This window comes from Elgaria multicarinata, chromosome 8 (assembly GCF_023053635.1).
Source record: "Elgaria multicarinata webbii isolate HBS135686 ecotype San Diego chromosome 8, rElgMul1.1.pri, whole genome shotgun sequence".
NCBI lineage: Eukaryota > Metazoa > Chordata > Lepidosauria > Squamata > Anguidae > Elgaria > Elgaria multicarinata.
The window spans coordinates 14,175,529-14,192,457 of record NC_086178.1 but is presented as its reverse complement, the minus strand read 5'-3'; the positions used below and the strand labels follow the sequence as shown (position 1 = coordinate 14,192,457).

The following is a 16,929-nucleotide window of genomic DNA, read 5'->3' as shown; positions in this document are numbered from 1 at the left end:
CTAGGTGGTTCAACGAACGGAGAAGTCGTGAGGTGAGTGTTGCCACAATGGCGGTAAACGAAGAACTGAGGGTCTTGGGCGGGAACCCCCTAGGACATGCGCAGTACGCATAGGGTTCCCGCCAAAACTCTAGGCTATGGAAGTTTCCGGATGAGACTCCGCGCAGGCGCAGAGCCCATCAGTGTGATGCACAGAGACCACGAAGAAGAATAAGAAAAAAAACCACCTAAAATCATAGAATCATAGAATAGCAGAGTTGGAAGGGGCCTACAAGGCCATCGAGTCCAACCCCCTGCTCAATGCAGGAATCCACCCTAAAGCATCCCTGACAGATGGTTGTCCAGCTGCCACTTGAAGGCCTCTAGTGTGGGAGAGCCCACAACCTCCCTATGTAACTGATTCCATTGTCGCACTGTTCTAACAGTCAGGAAGTTTTTCCTGATGTCCAGCTGGAATCTGGCTTCCTTTAACTTGAGCCCGTTATTCCATATAAAACAGACAAACCAGCCACATCTTGGGCTGTTGGCTTTCAAGCTTTTAATATTTCATGATAGCACAGTTACATGTTGTATTGAATCAAACTGTTGTTGAAATTCTTATTTATTTATATTTTGCTGTTGTACCATATTATTGAAACCTAAATAAGCAAGAAAAATGAAGCCCGATCTATGCAGAACATTCTGCTTGATCGCATTCATTGGTCCAACTTTTTTGCAGGGGTTGTTTTGCAGTTTGATCACCATTATAAGTGGGAGTACAAGTACTATATTTATATTTGGGCATTAAGGGCACACCCGTGCAGTGCTGTTTGCCCAGGGCAGTCTTCCCAGAGGAATCAATCATGAAGCTTAAGACCCAGCAGACCAATCTGACTTGAGTCCTGATCAGATTGTGCAGCTGCCTGGCAAATCAGGAGTTAAAAATGAATCCTTGGGGTACCGCTGAGCGGCACCATGGCACTTCCACAAGAAACAACCCCCTTATTTCACTTCTTAGTGCAATGGCGTTCTAGCCCTCTGGTGTCCTCCCTTTCATAAAGGGCCACTAAAATGCTTGTTTCTCATTCTACGCTAGGCTCTTGTTCCAGAAAACATATGGGAAAGCAAAGTAACTCTTGTTCCAGAAAATACATGCGAAATGTATCTCTGGACCTCTGAGGAGGAAAGAGGAACCTGACGCATGAAACTGATGCAGAATGAGCCTATTTACAGAAGATTTATGCTATCTTGTTGGGAATTTCTCTTGCTGTTTTATACATAAGCCTCCTAAATTAAAGGATTAGTCCTGTGGATCTTTTGCAAATCACCCAGATGGGCAACAAAAATGTCCAAATGGTCACTGTTTGCACTAAAATTTGATAGCCCTGGTGGACTGTGCTCACATCACATGGAACCAGTAGGATATTGAAATGTCTGTGCAGACAGATCAACAGGGCTCCATAGTTATTGTTGGCTTACTAACCTGTGTTGATTGTACTCCTAGAAACCCTTCTGCCCCACTCCCAGAAGTCCTCTAGCATAGAAGGTTTCGGGGAGTGGCAAAGATGTGTCATTCCTGCTGTTTCTTTTCTTGCCTAAGTCTTCGTGCAAATTAGATGAGGTATCTGCTCAGCTAAAAACTTTTCTTTTTTCTAAAGCTTTTAAAACTTGATATTGATCTGACTTTTATACTGTTAGTTTTACTCTACCCTGTGCCTGTTTGGTGCATTCTCTTCCCCTTCTTATTGTTTTATTATGATTTTATTAGAATGTAAGCCTATGCGGCAGGGTTTTGCTATTTTATTGTTTTACTCTGTACAGCACCATATACATTGATGGTGCTATATAAATAAATAAATAAATAAATAAATAATAATAATAATAATAATAATAATAATCCTGGTGTGTTCAGAGGACTTGACAGAGAGAGAGAGACAGAGAAAGAGAGAGGATATTATCTCACTTGTGCTGGGGCATGGAGAAGAAATTGCCCTCTGATGGGCTCACAAGTCAAGTTGTGGGCCCCTGTATATTAGACAAAGGAGGCTGCCTTCTATTAGTCAGACTAATTGTCCATTTATTTATTTATTTATTTATTGCATTTCTATACCGCCCAATATTTATTTATTTATTGCATTTCTATACCGCCCAATAGCCGGAGCTCTCTGGGCGGTTTACAAATTTAAGACAATTCAAATATAAAACAACAGTATAAAACCATAATATAAAATACAATATAAAAGCTCAACCAAATAAAAACAGCAGCAATGCAAAATTACAAATTTAAAACACCAGTTAAAATTTATTTATAGACTGTTAAAATACTGGGAGTATAAAAAGGTCTTCACCTGGCGTCTAAAAGCATATAACATAGGTGCCAAGCGAACCTCCTTAGGGAGCTCATTCCACAGCCGAGGTGCCACAGCAGAGAAGGCCCTCCTCCTGGTAGCCACCTGCCTCACTTCCTTTGGCAGGGACTCATGGAGAAGGACCCCTGAGGATGACCTTAGGGTCTGGGCAGGTACATAGGGGAGGAGACCCACCTAAAATCATAGACCTTCAGATAGCCTGGCCTCAAACCGTTTAGGGCTTTAGCCCAGTACTGTCCACCCTGACTTGCAAAAGCTCTCTGGTTCTCCGGGGCATTTCACACATTATGCAAACCCACTCATTTGGGCTTGCTAACGATCAAAGGAGACGCAGCCAATCCAAGCTCCCTGGACATGTATATACTTGTATGATGCCTATGTTTGCAAACTGGTGTTTGTTGCTTTTTGAACCTTACATTTCTAGATGTTTACCTACAGATATTGATGGGCTAAGTCATATGTAGCCAACCAGCATCCTGCGGGTGCCCCTGGGGTGCCCTGCCCACTTTTCCATCTTCCACCTTATCGGCCACCACCTGGGTAGCAGAGAACAGGTTTCTCTTTCCCCGTTGCTATTAGCAGTGGAGAAACAGCAAACCTTGTTAGGATCATGGGGGCTGGGAGAGGAAGAGGCTCTGACCCGGCCTTCCTCCCCAGTGATCCTGATCAGCATGACTGGGGGGCAGAGAGAGTCTTTAACTTTGCTCTTTCTCCAGCGACACTGCTGGACATTGCTATTCTGCAGCTCATTATAGCAGTGAGGAAACAGAGATATTGATCGGGATGACAAGGCAAAGGGAGAGGCCCTAACCTCCTGCTATGAGTGACGTTCATCTGAGTCACTGATTCCTTACCAATAACAAAAGTGAGGAAACAGTGTTCTTGATGAGGTGGGGAGTGTGTGTGTGTGTGTGACTGTGTGTGTGTATCTGAGCTCACCTGAGAGTGTTTGCATGTGTGTGCATGATAGAAAGAATGTGCATGTGCAGGAGTATTTGTGTGTGCAAGTTACCACCAACTTGTCGCATGCAGCCCTTGAAGGCAAAAGATTATCCACCCCTATGCTAAGTGCTCCTTGACAGAGATCTCTAATACTTGCAGCCTGAGACATTTGCCAAGAAGATAAGTGATGGCACATATGTGAATAACATGCTCCACTACCAAGCTATCTGCCCTCCCTCTCATTAAACTGGGATGGTTTCTGCTTGAGTAGCATTCATAGAGATCCACAAACCTACAGTGTGACAAAGGGGTTCATAACACAAGGCTGAAATCCCACACCGGGCCTTTCTGCTTCCTGTTTCTTTCTGGGATTACAATGAGCTCATTTACACGGTGGATATGTTAACTGAGTTGAACTGAATTGAAAAGTCCTCTTTTCTACCTTCTGGCTGAATTATAGCGCAATGTCAGCATTTCACACTGCCGATGGATTGGAATAATGCCCCTTATCGTGTTATCTCCGATCTTTTTGAAAGCAGGATAAAGGACATAAACCGCAAGAGGGGCCTGGAGGTTGACCAAGCCATGTAAAGGACCTGCAAATGTCCGTGAGCAGCCAATCCTGATCATATGATATAAGCCCCAAGTAAAAGGGCTCTCATACAACAAAAGTAAAATCACATCAGTCTAAGATGTCTCTTGGTAAAGAACTGGATCTTGATCCCAGGATGGGCCTTTAGGAAAGGAAGGAAAAGAACCTCTCGTGCAAGCACTGAGTCATTACTGACTCTTGGAGGGACGCCAGCTTTCGTTGACATTTTCTTGGCAGGCCTTATAGCGGGGTGGTTTGCTGTTGCCTTCCCCGGCCTTTAGAACTCCCTTTAAAATTTCAGAGCATGGCTTATCTATGGCTCATGCCTCAAGTCTTAGCTCAGCAGGTCAGACCGCTTGTGAATTTGGAAATCTTCCCATTGTGGCCAAGAAAAGATTTTAAACAGCAAGCACTGCCATAGTGCCAGAAGTGTTACACAAGTCGTGATGTCGAAAGGCTGTAGAATCAAAGCTAAGGACACAAAGGGCCAAGGGCACTCCTGGGAGATGCACACGCAACATCTGACTCCCAGCCTTGGAACTCCAACAGTGGAGGCTGGTGGCTCTGATTCCCAGTGGGGCTGTGATTCCATTCTGGGTTTTAGTCAGAACCAGCTAGAACTCTAAAGGGAGCTCTCCAAGTTGCTGAATCCTATCCCCCAAATAGCTTCAGTACCTTGGATAGCTCTATTAGAGTCTTAATAGAATGGACTCACAGCCCCACCAAAATTGGAGCCACTGTCCTCCACTGCGCTCCAGGCAGCCATTCTGGGTCTGTCATGTCTCAAGCCTGCACAATTCAAGACCTGCTGAAGCAACGGAAGACATATGGCACTTCAGCTTGTGCGTTTCTGCCTTTCTCTGAACAAAGCGAGATCAGCCGCACCAGAAGGGAAGCCTCCATAGGAACAATCCTGCTGGATTAGACCAAGGATTTATCTAATCCAGCAACATGCTTTCCACAGTGGACAACCACATGCTTCCAGGAAAGCTATAGTACAGCACAAAGGCTACAGCCCTCCTCCACCATTTGCTCATCTCACCAGCAATGGTAATTGAACGGAATACTGCCCCTGAAACATGGAGGATCCATTTATCTGTCATGACTCATAGTCACTGATAGATCTGGTCTCTGTATCTATATCAAATCCCGTTTGCAAGCCATCTAAGAGAGCAATCCTATGGCTCCTAGAACCTGGGATCATCCCATGAAACTGATTGGTGGGAGATCCAGGACAGATTAAAGAAATGACTTCTTCACACAGAGCATAGTTAAACTCCGGAATTCACTAACACAAGACGTAGTGATGGCCACCAATTTGGATGTCTTTAAGAGGAGGTTGGATAAATTCCTGGAGAAGGCTATCGATGGCTAATAGTCCAGATGGCTATGTTCAACCTCCAGTATCAGAGGCAGTAGTTGCTTGGGAACATGGGTGGGAGGGTGGTATTGCACCATGTTTATTTATTTATTTAGAATATTTATATACCGCTCCCCATTGAAAAATTTCGGAGCGGTTTACAAGGTAAAATGAAAATAAAAACAGAATAAAACAGTTAAAACAAAATTTAAAAAGAAGCAAAAATCAGAAATTCAAGGCTGCATGTTAAAGAAAGGCTTCTTGGAATAAAGTCAGGTTGCTTACCTGTAACTGTAGTTCTTCGATTGGTCATCTGTGCATTCACACTGATGGGCTCTGCACCTGCGCTGAGCTTCATTTGGGAAACTTCCATAGCCTAGAGTTTTGGTGGGAACCCTGTTCCTTCTGCGCATATCCCCAGGGGTTCCCACCCACCTCTTCAGTTCCTAAGTGACCGACATTGTGGCCAACTCAGTACTGAGAGGAAAAACATTTATGACATATACTATTTGAAGAGATACCTTAATATACACCAGTGGGGAAGGAGGGTGGGTCGTGTGAATGCACAGACGACCACTCGAAGAACTACAGTTACAGGTAAGCAACCTGACTTTCTTCTTCGTGGTCTCTGTGCATCACACTGATGGGCGACTAGCAAGCTGACATACCTTGGAGGTGGGTTGGTGTTTTCAGCGAAGAATCTCTGAAAGGACGGCTCGACCAAATGTGCAGTCTTGCCTGGCACGAACATCGAGACGATAATGTCTTACAAATGTAGAAGGGTTTGCCCATGTAGCTGCTTTGCAGAGGGTTGGGAGTGAAACTCCTCTCCCAAATGCTACCGACGTGGCAACTGCTCTCGTCGAATGTGACCTGACCTGTATCGGGACAGGCAGCTTTTCAATGTCATATGCCAACTTTATAGTGTTAACAACCCAGGAAGCAAGTCTCTGGGACGAAATTGCTGAGCCTTTGGATTTTCCACTATAGGACACGAACAGCCTCAGTGTAGATCTAATGGGTGCTGTTCTTTCTTTATAAAAAGCCAAAGCCCTACGGACATCTAATGAATGCAGAGTGGATTCAAGCGGCGTCGATGGTGCTGGAAAAAAGGACGGAAGGATGATGTCCTGTCCTAGATGAAAGTCTGATATCACCTTAGGTAGGAATGCCACGTCAGGTTGGAGCACTGCCTTGTCTTTATGAAATACTAGATAAGGTGAATATATTCTTAGAGCAGTTAGTTCACCTGCCCTTCTAGCTGACGTAATTGCCACTAAAAAGGCTAATTTGAAAGACAAAAGTCTGAGGTCGGTAGTTGCAAGTGGTTCAAAGGGGGATTTTGTGAGAGCATGAAGGACCACAGACAAGCTCCATGCAGGGACTATAGATCTAGACATCCCAGATGTGTTACGTAGGCCCTTCAGGAAACTTTTCACGAGTGGGTGAGATGAAAGAGGGTAGACGTTTGTATGTCTTTGATATGCCGCAATGGCTGATAAATAGACCCTTATGGAGGTAAGTTTAAGTCCAGATTGATGGAGAGAGTATAGGAACTCCAGGACCTGAGGTACTGAGGCTGTCAGCGGTTGAAAATTTTTATTTTGGGCGAAGAGTGAAAAACTCTTCCACTTAGCTAAATAGGAACGGCGTGTAGCTGGTTTTCTGGATTCAGTTATTATTTGACGTATCGGTTCAGGCAAGGAGGAGGAATCTAACGTATGATCCTCCAGGCTGTTAATCGTGTTGTTTGGACATTCGGGTGCCTGATGTGCCCTTGGTGTGTTGTCAGGAGATCTGGCAGTTGAGGCAGTTTGCGATACCAGTCGGATAGGAGAAGTAGCTTGGTGAACCATGGTTGGCGCGGCCACCAAGGGGCTATAAGGATGCAATTTGTATTGTCCTCCTCTATCTTTGTTAGGACTCTGGTAATGAGTGGAATGGGGGGGGGAATGTAGAATAGAGTTCCCTCCCACTTGATGGTGAATGCATCTCCTATTGAGTTTGGGCTGTTGCCGGCGCGGCTGCAGAATTGTGCACACACTGCGTTGTCGTCTGTAGCGAAGAGGTCTATCGTAGCGCGTCCCCATTGAGTGAACAAGCTGTTGACGATGTCGCGATGAAGCATCCACTCGTGGGTGTTTGGTGACGTGCGGCTTAGCAGGTCGGCCAATGTGTTGTCTAGTCCAGCTACGTGTATGGCTGTGATGTGAATGTGGTGTCTGATGCACCAGGTCCATATCCTCTTGGTAAGGTGAAGGAGACGGCTGGATCGTGTTCCTCCCTGTTTGTTTAAGTAAAAGACAGCTTTGGTGTTGTCTGATTCTACTGTGATGTGTTGATGTTGTAGAGTTATTACGAAGGATTTCAAGGCCTTTTCTATTGCTAGGAGCTCTAGGTAGTTGATGTGGTTCATTGCTTCTGACTTTGACCACAGAGCTTGTACCTTGAGTGGACCACAGTGTGCTCCCCAGCCGGAGAGTGAGGCATCTGTGGTTACTGTTTTGGTTGTATGCGGTTTTCGGAAGGGGACCCCTTCTGTGAGGTTGTGTATATTTTCCCACCAAAATAGGGAAGCCTTTATTTTGTGAGGAATTTGAAGTGTGGTGCGTTGATCGTCTAATTGGTTGTTGAAGTTGCGAATGAACCAATGTTGGAGGTCCCTCATGTGGAGTCTTGCGAATGAGAGGACGGCTGTTGTTGCTGACATATAGCCTAACAGTTTTTGGATTTGGTGAGCGGATGCTGTGGTGCATGTTCGCAACCTCTTGGCAAGTGAGGATAGCATCATGGCTCTTTGTATGGGAAGAGACGCTCTGCTGTGCACGGAATCCAAGTTTATGCCGATGAATCTGATGGTGCGCATGGGTTGAAGGACAGACTTTTCTGTGTTCACACATAGACCTAGGTTGAACAATATTCGCAACGTTGTGGAGAGATGTTGCTGGAGCTGATGATGCGTTTTGGCGACCAAGAGCCAGTCGTCTATGTATGGATAGACCTGTATGGCTAGAGTTCTGAGGTGTGCGCATACGGCTGCCATACATTTTGTGAATACTCTTGGTGCTGTGGCCAAACCAAAGGGAAGTACTAGGAATTGGTAAAAGCTTTTCCCTATTGCGAAGCGGAGGTAGGGTTGACTGTCCTCTCGTATCGAAATGTGAAAATAGGCATCCCTGAGGTCTATGGTGACGAACCAGTCTCCTTGTGAGAGAAGCGGGATGATGGATGAGAGAGTGACCATTCTGAACTTTTGGGTTGTTATAAAGAAATTTACATCTCTGAGGTCCAATATGGGTCTGAGGCCACCATCTTTTTGGGGGACTATGAAATATCGGGAGTAAAATCCCCCGAGTATTTTGTGTTGGGATAGATGTCTGATGGCTCCTTTTTGTAATAGAGCATTGACCTTGTTTTTGAGCACTGTGGATGGAGTTGTCAACTTTATTCCGGAGAAAGGAGGGGGGGTGTCGAATTCGATTGAATAGCCTGTCTGAATTATTTTGAGTACCCATTTGTCTGTTGTGATCCCTTCCCAAGCGTGAAAGAAGTTGGAAAGGTGACCTTCAAAGTGGACCATTGTTGAATCGTGAGTTTGATGCTGGCAGTCAAAGACGCTTAGTCTTTTGGAAGTCCTGACGTTTGCGATATGAGGGAAATCTCCCAGTTGAGTATTGGGGTCGTTTAGGTTGTTGTGACTGTTGCTGTTGCTGTTGTTGTCGAAAAGGGCGGTCCTGTAAGAAACGTGTCTGAGGTTGGTACTGTTGACGGTACCAGCGATGTTGCCTGGGAAATTGTTGTAAAGGGGTTAAGCCCATCTTTTTTGCAGTTGTCCTGGCTTTTTGGACGGAATCCATAGTTTCGTCCGTCTTGGCGTGGAAGAGACCGACCCCGTCAAAGGGAAGGTCTTCTATCCTTGAACGTGCCTCTTGTGATAAGGCTGTGGACCTAAGCCAGGCATGTCTGCGAAGGGCGATAGCAGCCATCATCGTTCTGGTGCCACAGTCAGTCTGGTGCCTCGCAGAATGTATTTGGTGTTTTGCCATATTAGATGCCTCAGCCTGAAAGATTCTGGCCAGGTCTCTGCGATCATCTGGAAGTTCATCGCATAAAGACCCTACCTTTTCCCATAAAAATAACTGATAGCGAGCCATAGCTGCTTGGTAATTCGCTACTCTCATGGTGAGTGATGCGGAAGTGTATACCCTTTGTCCCATGAGGTCGAGTCTTCGACCTTCTTTATCTACAGGGGAGGCATGTGTCCTTTGTGACCTTCCCTGTGACGACTCCACGATGATAGAGTTGGGTGCAGGATGTTTCATAAGGAAGGGAACCTCCCCTTCCTGTACTTTATACATGTTTTCCAGACGTTTAGAGGCTGGGATCATGGATGATGGATTGGTCCATGCTAGTTGCGCTGTCTCTAGCAAGGTTGGTAAGTATGGTATAGAAACCAGTGTAGGATTTTCAGTGGTCACAGCATCGAAGACTGGGTCTTTGGGTCTTTCGATCTGTTGTTGGGACTCTAGCCCTAACGTTCTGGCCATGCGGAGAATATGCTCTGCAAAACTTACAACGTCCTCAGGTGGGGAGGGTGGCTCTTTTGATGCTACCTCCGCGTCCGGTGATGGAGTTGAAGGCGTGATCGAAAGGGCTGATAAAGAGTCAGATTGGTAGTCATCGTCGGTAAGGGAGTCGCGTTCAGCATGCCGTAGAGCGAGGTTTGTGTCTTCGCGTGGCGATAACGGGCGGCTCGATATCGAGTGTGTCGATGTGCGTTGTCTCGGTCCCGATGGTGGTGGTGTCCGTCGGTATCGAGTTGTCTCGGTACGGTGCCTATGTCTAGGTGGTGACGGTGAGGTATGTCGATACGGAGCCATGTCCGCTCGGTGTCCGTGTCTCGATGGCGAAGGAGAGATGCGTCGGTAAGCTGTAGGTGGGTATTCACGGTATCGACGTGAGTCCTGTTCATAGCGGTGTGGGCGGTACTGTTCCCAATCTAAGTATTCCCGTCCTCTGGTACTGGAGTACTGGGAAGATCTATCCCACTCTGAACAGGGAGATCTAGATCTATGGTCGCGATGGCGATTCTCGTAGATCTGTGTTTCTCCTTGGGCGGAGTTTGGAGGCTCTAAGTGGCTTGGCGAGGCTGTTAGTATAGCCGGCTCTGCCATGGGTGGTGGTGACTGTTCCACCAGCTCTCCTTCGGAGACCGAAGCGTTTGGTACCGAGGTAGGTGGTGGTACTGAAGCGTTCGGTATCGAGGTTGGTGGTGGTACCGACGGTGATGATCGGAGTGGTACTGGTGATTCTCTCGGTCCCGAAATGGTTGCCGATGGTGATGGCAGTATTATTGGAACGTCTGGAGATTGAGGTTCCAATTGTTTTCTTTTCTTTTTCTTTTGTAAGTCGATGTGTTTGGTCTTTTTGGTCCTTTTGGAATGTTTAATAGTCATTGTCGGTGGTTTAGGCGCGGTAAAAACAACCGGCCTAGTAGGTGAGACTTGAATTATGTTCAAATCCATCGCGTCTCCTCGGTCAGGGGTTGCTGTAGGTCCCTGTTTGGTAGCGTTAGAATGCGTGTCTACTGCTCTTAAGGCTCTGTCCCAAAGTAAGGATCTGAGGCGGTCTGCTCTGTGTTTTCTAGTTTGTTTAGTGAATGCCATACAGTGGTGGCAAGATTCCACTTTATGTCCCTCGCCTAGACATAAAACGCAAAGAGAGTGCCCGTCAGTGGGAGGAAGTTTACTCCCACATCGGACACATTTTCTAAAAGGGGCCTTAATGGCCATGCGGCGAGGCCCGGCGATCAAGGATCGCCGGAGTAAGAACGCGAGTAAATAAAACGCAAAACAGATAGAAGAAGGATTAGAATATAGAAAGAGGAGATGAATAAAACAGAATGAATAGAATAACAAGATTTTTTTTTTTTAAACTCTAGGAGGTCTGACGAACGGAGAGATCCCGAGATGAAGTTGCCACAATGGCGGTCAAAGAAGAACTGAAGAGGTGGGCGGGAACCCCTGGGGATATGCGCAGAAGGAACAGGGTTCCCGCCAAAACTCTAGGCTATGGAAGTTTCCCGAATGAAGCTCAGCGCAGGCGCAGAGCCCATCAGTGTGATGCACAGAGACCACGAAGAAGAAAGATGTTTTCAGGAGGCGCCGAAAGGAGTACAAGGTCGGAGCCTGTCTGACCTCCAGAGGCAGGGAAATCCACAGGAGGGGCGCCACCACGCTGAAGGCTCTTCCCCTGGTGGATTCCAATCGGAGGATGCATCTAGGTGGAACCATCAGGAGCAGGCCCTCGGATGACCTCAGTGACCGGGCAGGTTGGTAAGGGAGAAGGCGCTCTCTCAGGTATCCTGGTCCCAAGTTGTTTTGGGCTTTGTACACAAGTACAAGAACCTTAAACCTGGCCCGGTAGCGAATCGGCAGCCAGTGCAGTTCCCTCAGCAGAGGAGTTCCATGCTGGAAAGGGGCAGCTCCAGACAACAGCCGAGCTGCAGCATTCTGCACTAGCTCCAGCTTCCGGAGCAGCTTCAAGGGCAGTCCCACATAGAGCACGTTGCAGTAATCCAATCTTGAGGTTACCAATGCCTGTACCACCGTGGTCAAGCTATCCCTGTTGTAAACCGCCCAGAGAGCTTCGGCTGTGGGGCGGTATATAAATGTAATAAAATAAATAAATAAAATAAATGTCCTGCTGGTGGGTCCCTGGTCAAGAGCTGGTTGGCCACTGTGTGAACAGAATGCTGGACTAGATGGACCCTTGGTCTGATGCAGCAGGGCTCTTCTTCTGTTCTCCTCCGAAGCCATAGACAAAGCCCTTACCTTGAAAGAGGAGACCATAATGTGGTGACCCCTCTCCCGAGGTCTGTGGTCTGGTCTGAGAAAGGGGATGGAGGGGAGAGCAGGGGGCGTACCAGTAGGTAGAGAGGGGAGGCAAGAGAAGAGGCTGTGAATCCACTGGAACCAAAGACCTCTCAACTGAGTGAGCGCGACATACTCATACTCAAATGTCCTCCATTTGTGCTTTATTCAATAGCCTGGCCTTTGAGTGAGCGTGACATACTCAAAGGCCAGGCTATTGAATAAAGCACAAATGGAGGACAGAGAGGCTAAAGAAACCTCTGATATTCTTCCCGCCCTGCTGGCAACAGTCCAGCAGGGCACAGGATGGACGGAGGGATCCAAGATCGGAACCCTCTATTGTTGCCTATTTTACCAATAGCCCAAATGGGTCAGGTGACTCTCCCTGAATCCTATAAAAAGGCTTCTGCATTGGGGGAGGAGGCAGAAGGGATTTGGGTAAACAACAAGGGCATCTGTTTTTTGCTAACTACAGACCATCTCCTTTCCAAACATCACATTCACAGGAGCGACGAGGCCCCGGATCCGGCAACTCTGACTATGCAGCAGTATGTGGTTTGTCTTTTACAGGGGTTAGAAAACTCACTTGCACTTTCGATGTGAGCCTATTTTCTGTCGATGTAGAAACTGAATTCAACAACAGGTTTTACATTTACATTTCAAATGCTTTCCCATGTTTTCGTCTTCTTCTTTTTGGGGGGAGGGGTGGTGGTATTTGAATCCTCCCTTGTCATTCTTCCCCAGAGCTTACTTGGAAAAGGGTATACCTGTAATCTGAGCAGTGTATATAAATGAAAATTTCAGAAATTCTAAGCTAAGCAGAGGAACCACAGAGCTTTTCCTCCCTGGAGATGGGAGAATAACGCCAGGGTTTTTTTTACCTGCTGTTGGACGTAACTGTCAAGGAAAATGTCTTTTGCACTTCTACAGCTTCTAAGCAAACATTAAAATGCACAGCCAAGTTGTTCAAACAGAGCATAAGAACATGGAGCTCTGAGTTTTGCTGCGTTATTGCCACGAACAGGCTTCTCACTTACACAGTTTTGCCTGGCAGAGTAACGCGTAGCCAGAAACTAGACAACAAAACATTAATGTTCCTTCAGGACTGGAAATAGTTCCCCTCATTGTCTGGAGCAGGGCAGAGGGACATTTTTCACCCTGGAGGCCAGACTGCTACCAGAGATATCTCTTGGAGCAGCCTTCCTCAACCTGGGGCGCTCCAGATGTGTTGGACTGCACCTCCCAGAATGCCCCAGCCAGCTGGCTGGGGCATTCTGGGAGTTGCAGTCCAACACATCTGGAGCACCCCAGGTTGAGGGAGGCTGTCTTGGAGGCTCCATGCTGGCAGTGGGTGTGGCCAAAGCAGGTACGGTCAAAACCCAACGTGGCTGTGGTCAACCCACACTCTCTCTGTGTCTCAGAACTCACAGGCACACCCCATTCATGCAACACCCGGCACACACATACTCAACCACACACTCGTCATTCATTCACACACACTTCCCATTCACATACTGGGCAGCACAGAGTGGGGAGATCATGGTGAGGAAAGATCCAAACCAACCCTCACCACAGTCTCCCCACCGTGGCACTGCAGAGCAATGCTCGGTGGAACCTCCATGCCAAGACATTCCGGGCGCGGCTCCCCAGTGAGTTGGCTTCACTCTGCCCTCACCTATCCTGGTGGGAAAGGCAAGGGCTGAGTGAAACCTCAGGGGATTTCCACATCAAGGCACTCCCAGCACCTCGAAGCTGTGGCACCCGAGCGTGGAGCTGAAGAATGCTGGCTTTGGGGAGGAGAAGGGGTCTCAGCCAGCCCTTGGGGAGGCCTCACATGCCATAAATGGCCTGCGGGCTGGAGAACCCTATCCTGGAGTTCCCCTTCCTGATTATCTCCCCTGCCTTCAGAACGTGATCCTGATAAGAGCTAGCAAAAGAGGCAGAGGAATCATTTGTAACAAGTTGAAACCTAAAGAGAGAGTTGGGTGGAGGCAGAGGGCTCTGAATTTAGATGGAAGCTACTCCGTGGACTGTGGGACTCCGTGTTCTTGTTCTAGGGAAACTGGTGTGGGAACAGCAATTTTGCTGCCTCCTTTAGAAGTCTATTTCGATTGTGCTCTATTTGTTGATAGAACAAAGACATCACAATGTTCCCTCGTCCTTTGGAGGAGGCCTTTTCCATCTACAATTCTCTGTAGGGTGAAGGCAGATGTGATTTTATTCCAGTGTGTTTGCAGTGGTATTGTTTCAGCACCAGGTTTAAACGTATTGTTTAGGGTGACCCTATGGAAAGGAGGACAGGGCTCCTGTATCTTTAACAGCTGTATTGAAAAAGGAATTTCAGCAGGTGTCATTTGTAGGCAGGCAGCACCTGGTGAAATCCCCTCTTCATCACAACAGTTAAAGCTACAGGAGCTGTACTAGAGTAACCAGATACAAAAGAGGGCAGGGCTCTTGCATCTTGTGCAACTGTTATGATGAAGAGGGGATTTCACCAGGTGCTGCATGCGTACAAATGACGCCTGCAGAAATTCCCTTTTCAACACAACTGTTAAAGATACAGGGGCCCTGTCCTCCTTTCCATAGGGTCACCCTAGTATTGGTGGTCCACAGATTTCCACCTTTTTTCTCTTCCGCCATAACTTACCACTTACCTTTAAAGAATTCTTAAAGCTGTATGAAGGAGACTTCTCATGGCCATCTGTATTTTCTTCTCGCTTCTTGCAAAACAGCAGGATTTTCGCGTACAGGAAGAGGTGCCTTTGCATTGGCTTGAATCTGGCCAGATCCTTGACTTTGTTGTGGCCCTTCTTGTGATCTGTCCAAACATTGAAGGAACCCTGGAGTAGCAATTTGCCAAGCTCATGTACATCTCCCTACAGAAGCAGACAAGAGAGGGGAACAAAGGTATAAAGTGAACCGCAATTAGGAGATACAGAAATGCAATAAATAAATAAATTCAGCTTCATCCCTTTAATTAATCAATTCTTCCCGCACTATTTATACTCAATTTCAGAAGGAGAGCCACATTAGTACGCTGCAGCAAAAACAACAACAAAAAAGTCCTGCAGCACTTTAACGGCTAACAAATTTATCCCAGCATAAGTGCCATTGTTTGATAGAAAGGCGGAGCACAAACCGCTTGAACCGCCTCTCCTCCCTCTGACCTCCCTCTGGCTGCCCGGTTCTCCCCCCCCCACCCCCGGTTTTATTTTTGTTTTATCTGTAAATAAAAAATAATTTTTAAAAAAACGGGGAGAGGAGAGGAACAGGCCTTGTTCCTTCCCCACTGTTTTATTTTACTTTTATCTGTAAATGCGAAGTTTTGCATTTACAGATTAAAGTAGCAACAACCGGGGAAGGAGAGGAACAGGCCCCGTTCCTACCCCTCCGCCGTATTTTTATTTACTTATTATTTACAGGGACATGTGGGGCTCTCCTGAGCTCCCGGAGGCCGCCCACTTCCCTGTCCAGCTGATGGCGACCAATCAGGGAGTGCCATGGGCTGTGACAAGTCTCCGCAGCCCAAAAAGTCGCGTTAAGTGCCCGACTTTTTTTCAGATGACCTGCTGCTACTCAGAATCCACCCCAGGGCAAACCCCTCCTCAAGAGAAGCCCCTGGTCTTTTAGCAATGCTATTTTAAATCAATATTTTAAAGCTCTGCATTGCTGCTTGGTTTTATTCCCATTGCACATTTATATTGTGATTTCATGCTGTACTTTATGGTTTCAATTTTTGTGAACCATCCAGAGAGCTTCAGCTATTGGATGGTAAATAAATGAAATAAACAAATAATAAGTAGGCTATAGTCCACGGAAGCATATGCCACACTATATTTGTGGGCCTCTAAGGTGTAGCAAGACTATTTACTGCTCAAATTCAGATGTTTTGTGCCTCAATGATTATCAGTCCCTACTTCTAACTATCTTTAGAGTTGTAACTTTGTCAGTAGTTTCTTCCTGTGATTGTCATCCATCATAACTAGAATATCAAGCTGATATAAGACTCAGCTGCCATCAAAGTGCCAGAGGTGTTTAGACTACCGCCCACAAACATGGAATTTCTATTGCATAATTTAAATGCATATTGAATTCGGGTTAGCCTTCTACTAGATAGAAAGATAAAAAAGCAACAAGGAAGTAACTTTTTAATATGGCTCGTCTACTGCCCAAATAGGGAAATGAGCAAACATATAATGAGCAAACATTCCTGACTGTTAGAGCAGTACGACAATGGAATCAGTTACCTAGGGAGGTTGTGGGCTCTTCCACACTAGAGGCCTTCAAGAGGCAGCTGGACAACCATCTGTCAGGGATGCTTTAGGGTGGATTCCTGCATTGAGCAGGGGGTTGGACTCGATGGCCTTGTAGGCCCCTTCCAACTCTGCTATTCTATGATTCTATAAATAGATTTCAAACTAGGCATGTGCTCCGCTCCTATTAGAAGCGCAGAAGCAGGAGCGAATTGGCCTGCTCCGGCTTGAAGCAAGGCGAAGAGAAGCGCCCATTTTCGGAGCGCTTCTCTTTCCGTGGAGCGCTCCGATCGCCATCTTGAAACATTTCACCCATAGATAACTGGGTTGTTTTTGAAGCTATCGTTCTGAAAATTCTTGTGCTTAGACAGTCGTGGATGGGGGTCATTTTGAGACTACTCTCACCTCTCTGCATCGTGCGGGTCGCGTGCTATATTTTTTTAAAAATGGGTCAACAAACGGACAGCGCGGGTCAAACGGTGGTTTTCGCCCATAGGATTGCATTACGGAAAAGAATCGGGGATAACTGGGTTGTTTTTAAAGCTATCGTTCTGAAAATTCTT

The 16,929-nt window shown here is 46.6% G+C and overlaps 2 protein-coding genes across 3 annotated transcripts in view; one reads left to right on the top strand and one right to left on the bottom strand.

Moving 5' to 3' along the window:
- ATP11B (ATPase phospholipid transporting 11B (putative)) overlaps positions 1–16,929 on the top strand; it is a 508,285-nt gene that overhangs the window by 245,080 nt on the left and 246,276 nt on the right. The window lies entirely within an intron of this gene.
- The window catches only part of MCF2L2 (MCF.2 cell line derived transforming sequence-like 2), a 282,358-nt gene that overhangs the window by 50,009 nt on the left and 215,420 nt on the right, over positions 1–16,929 (bottom strand). The window contains exon 22 of the mRNA XM_063131918.1: positions 14,768–14,989. Coding sequence (XP_062987988.1) covers positions 14,768–14,989 — 222 coding nt within the window. The remainder of the gene's footprint in view (positions 1–14,767; positions 14,990–16,929) is intronic.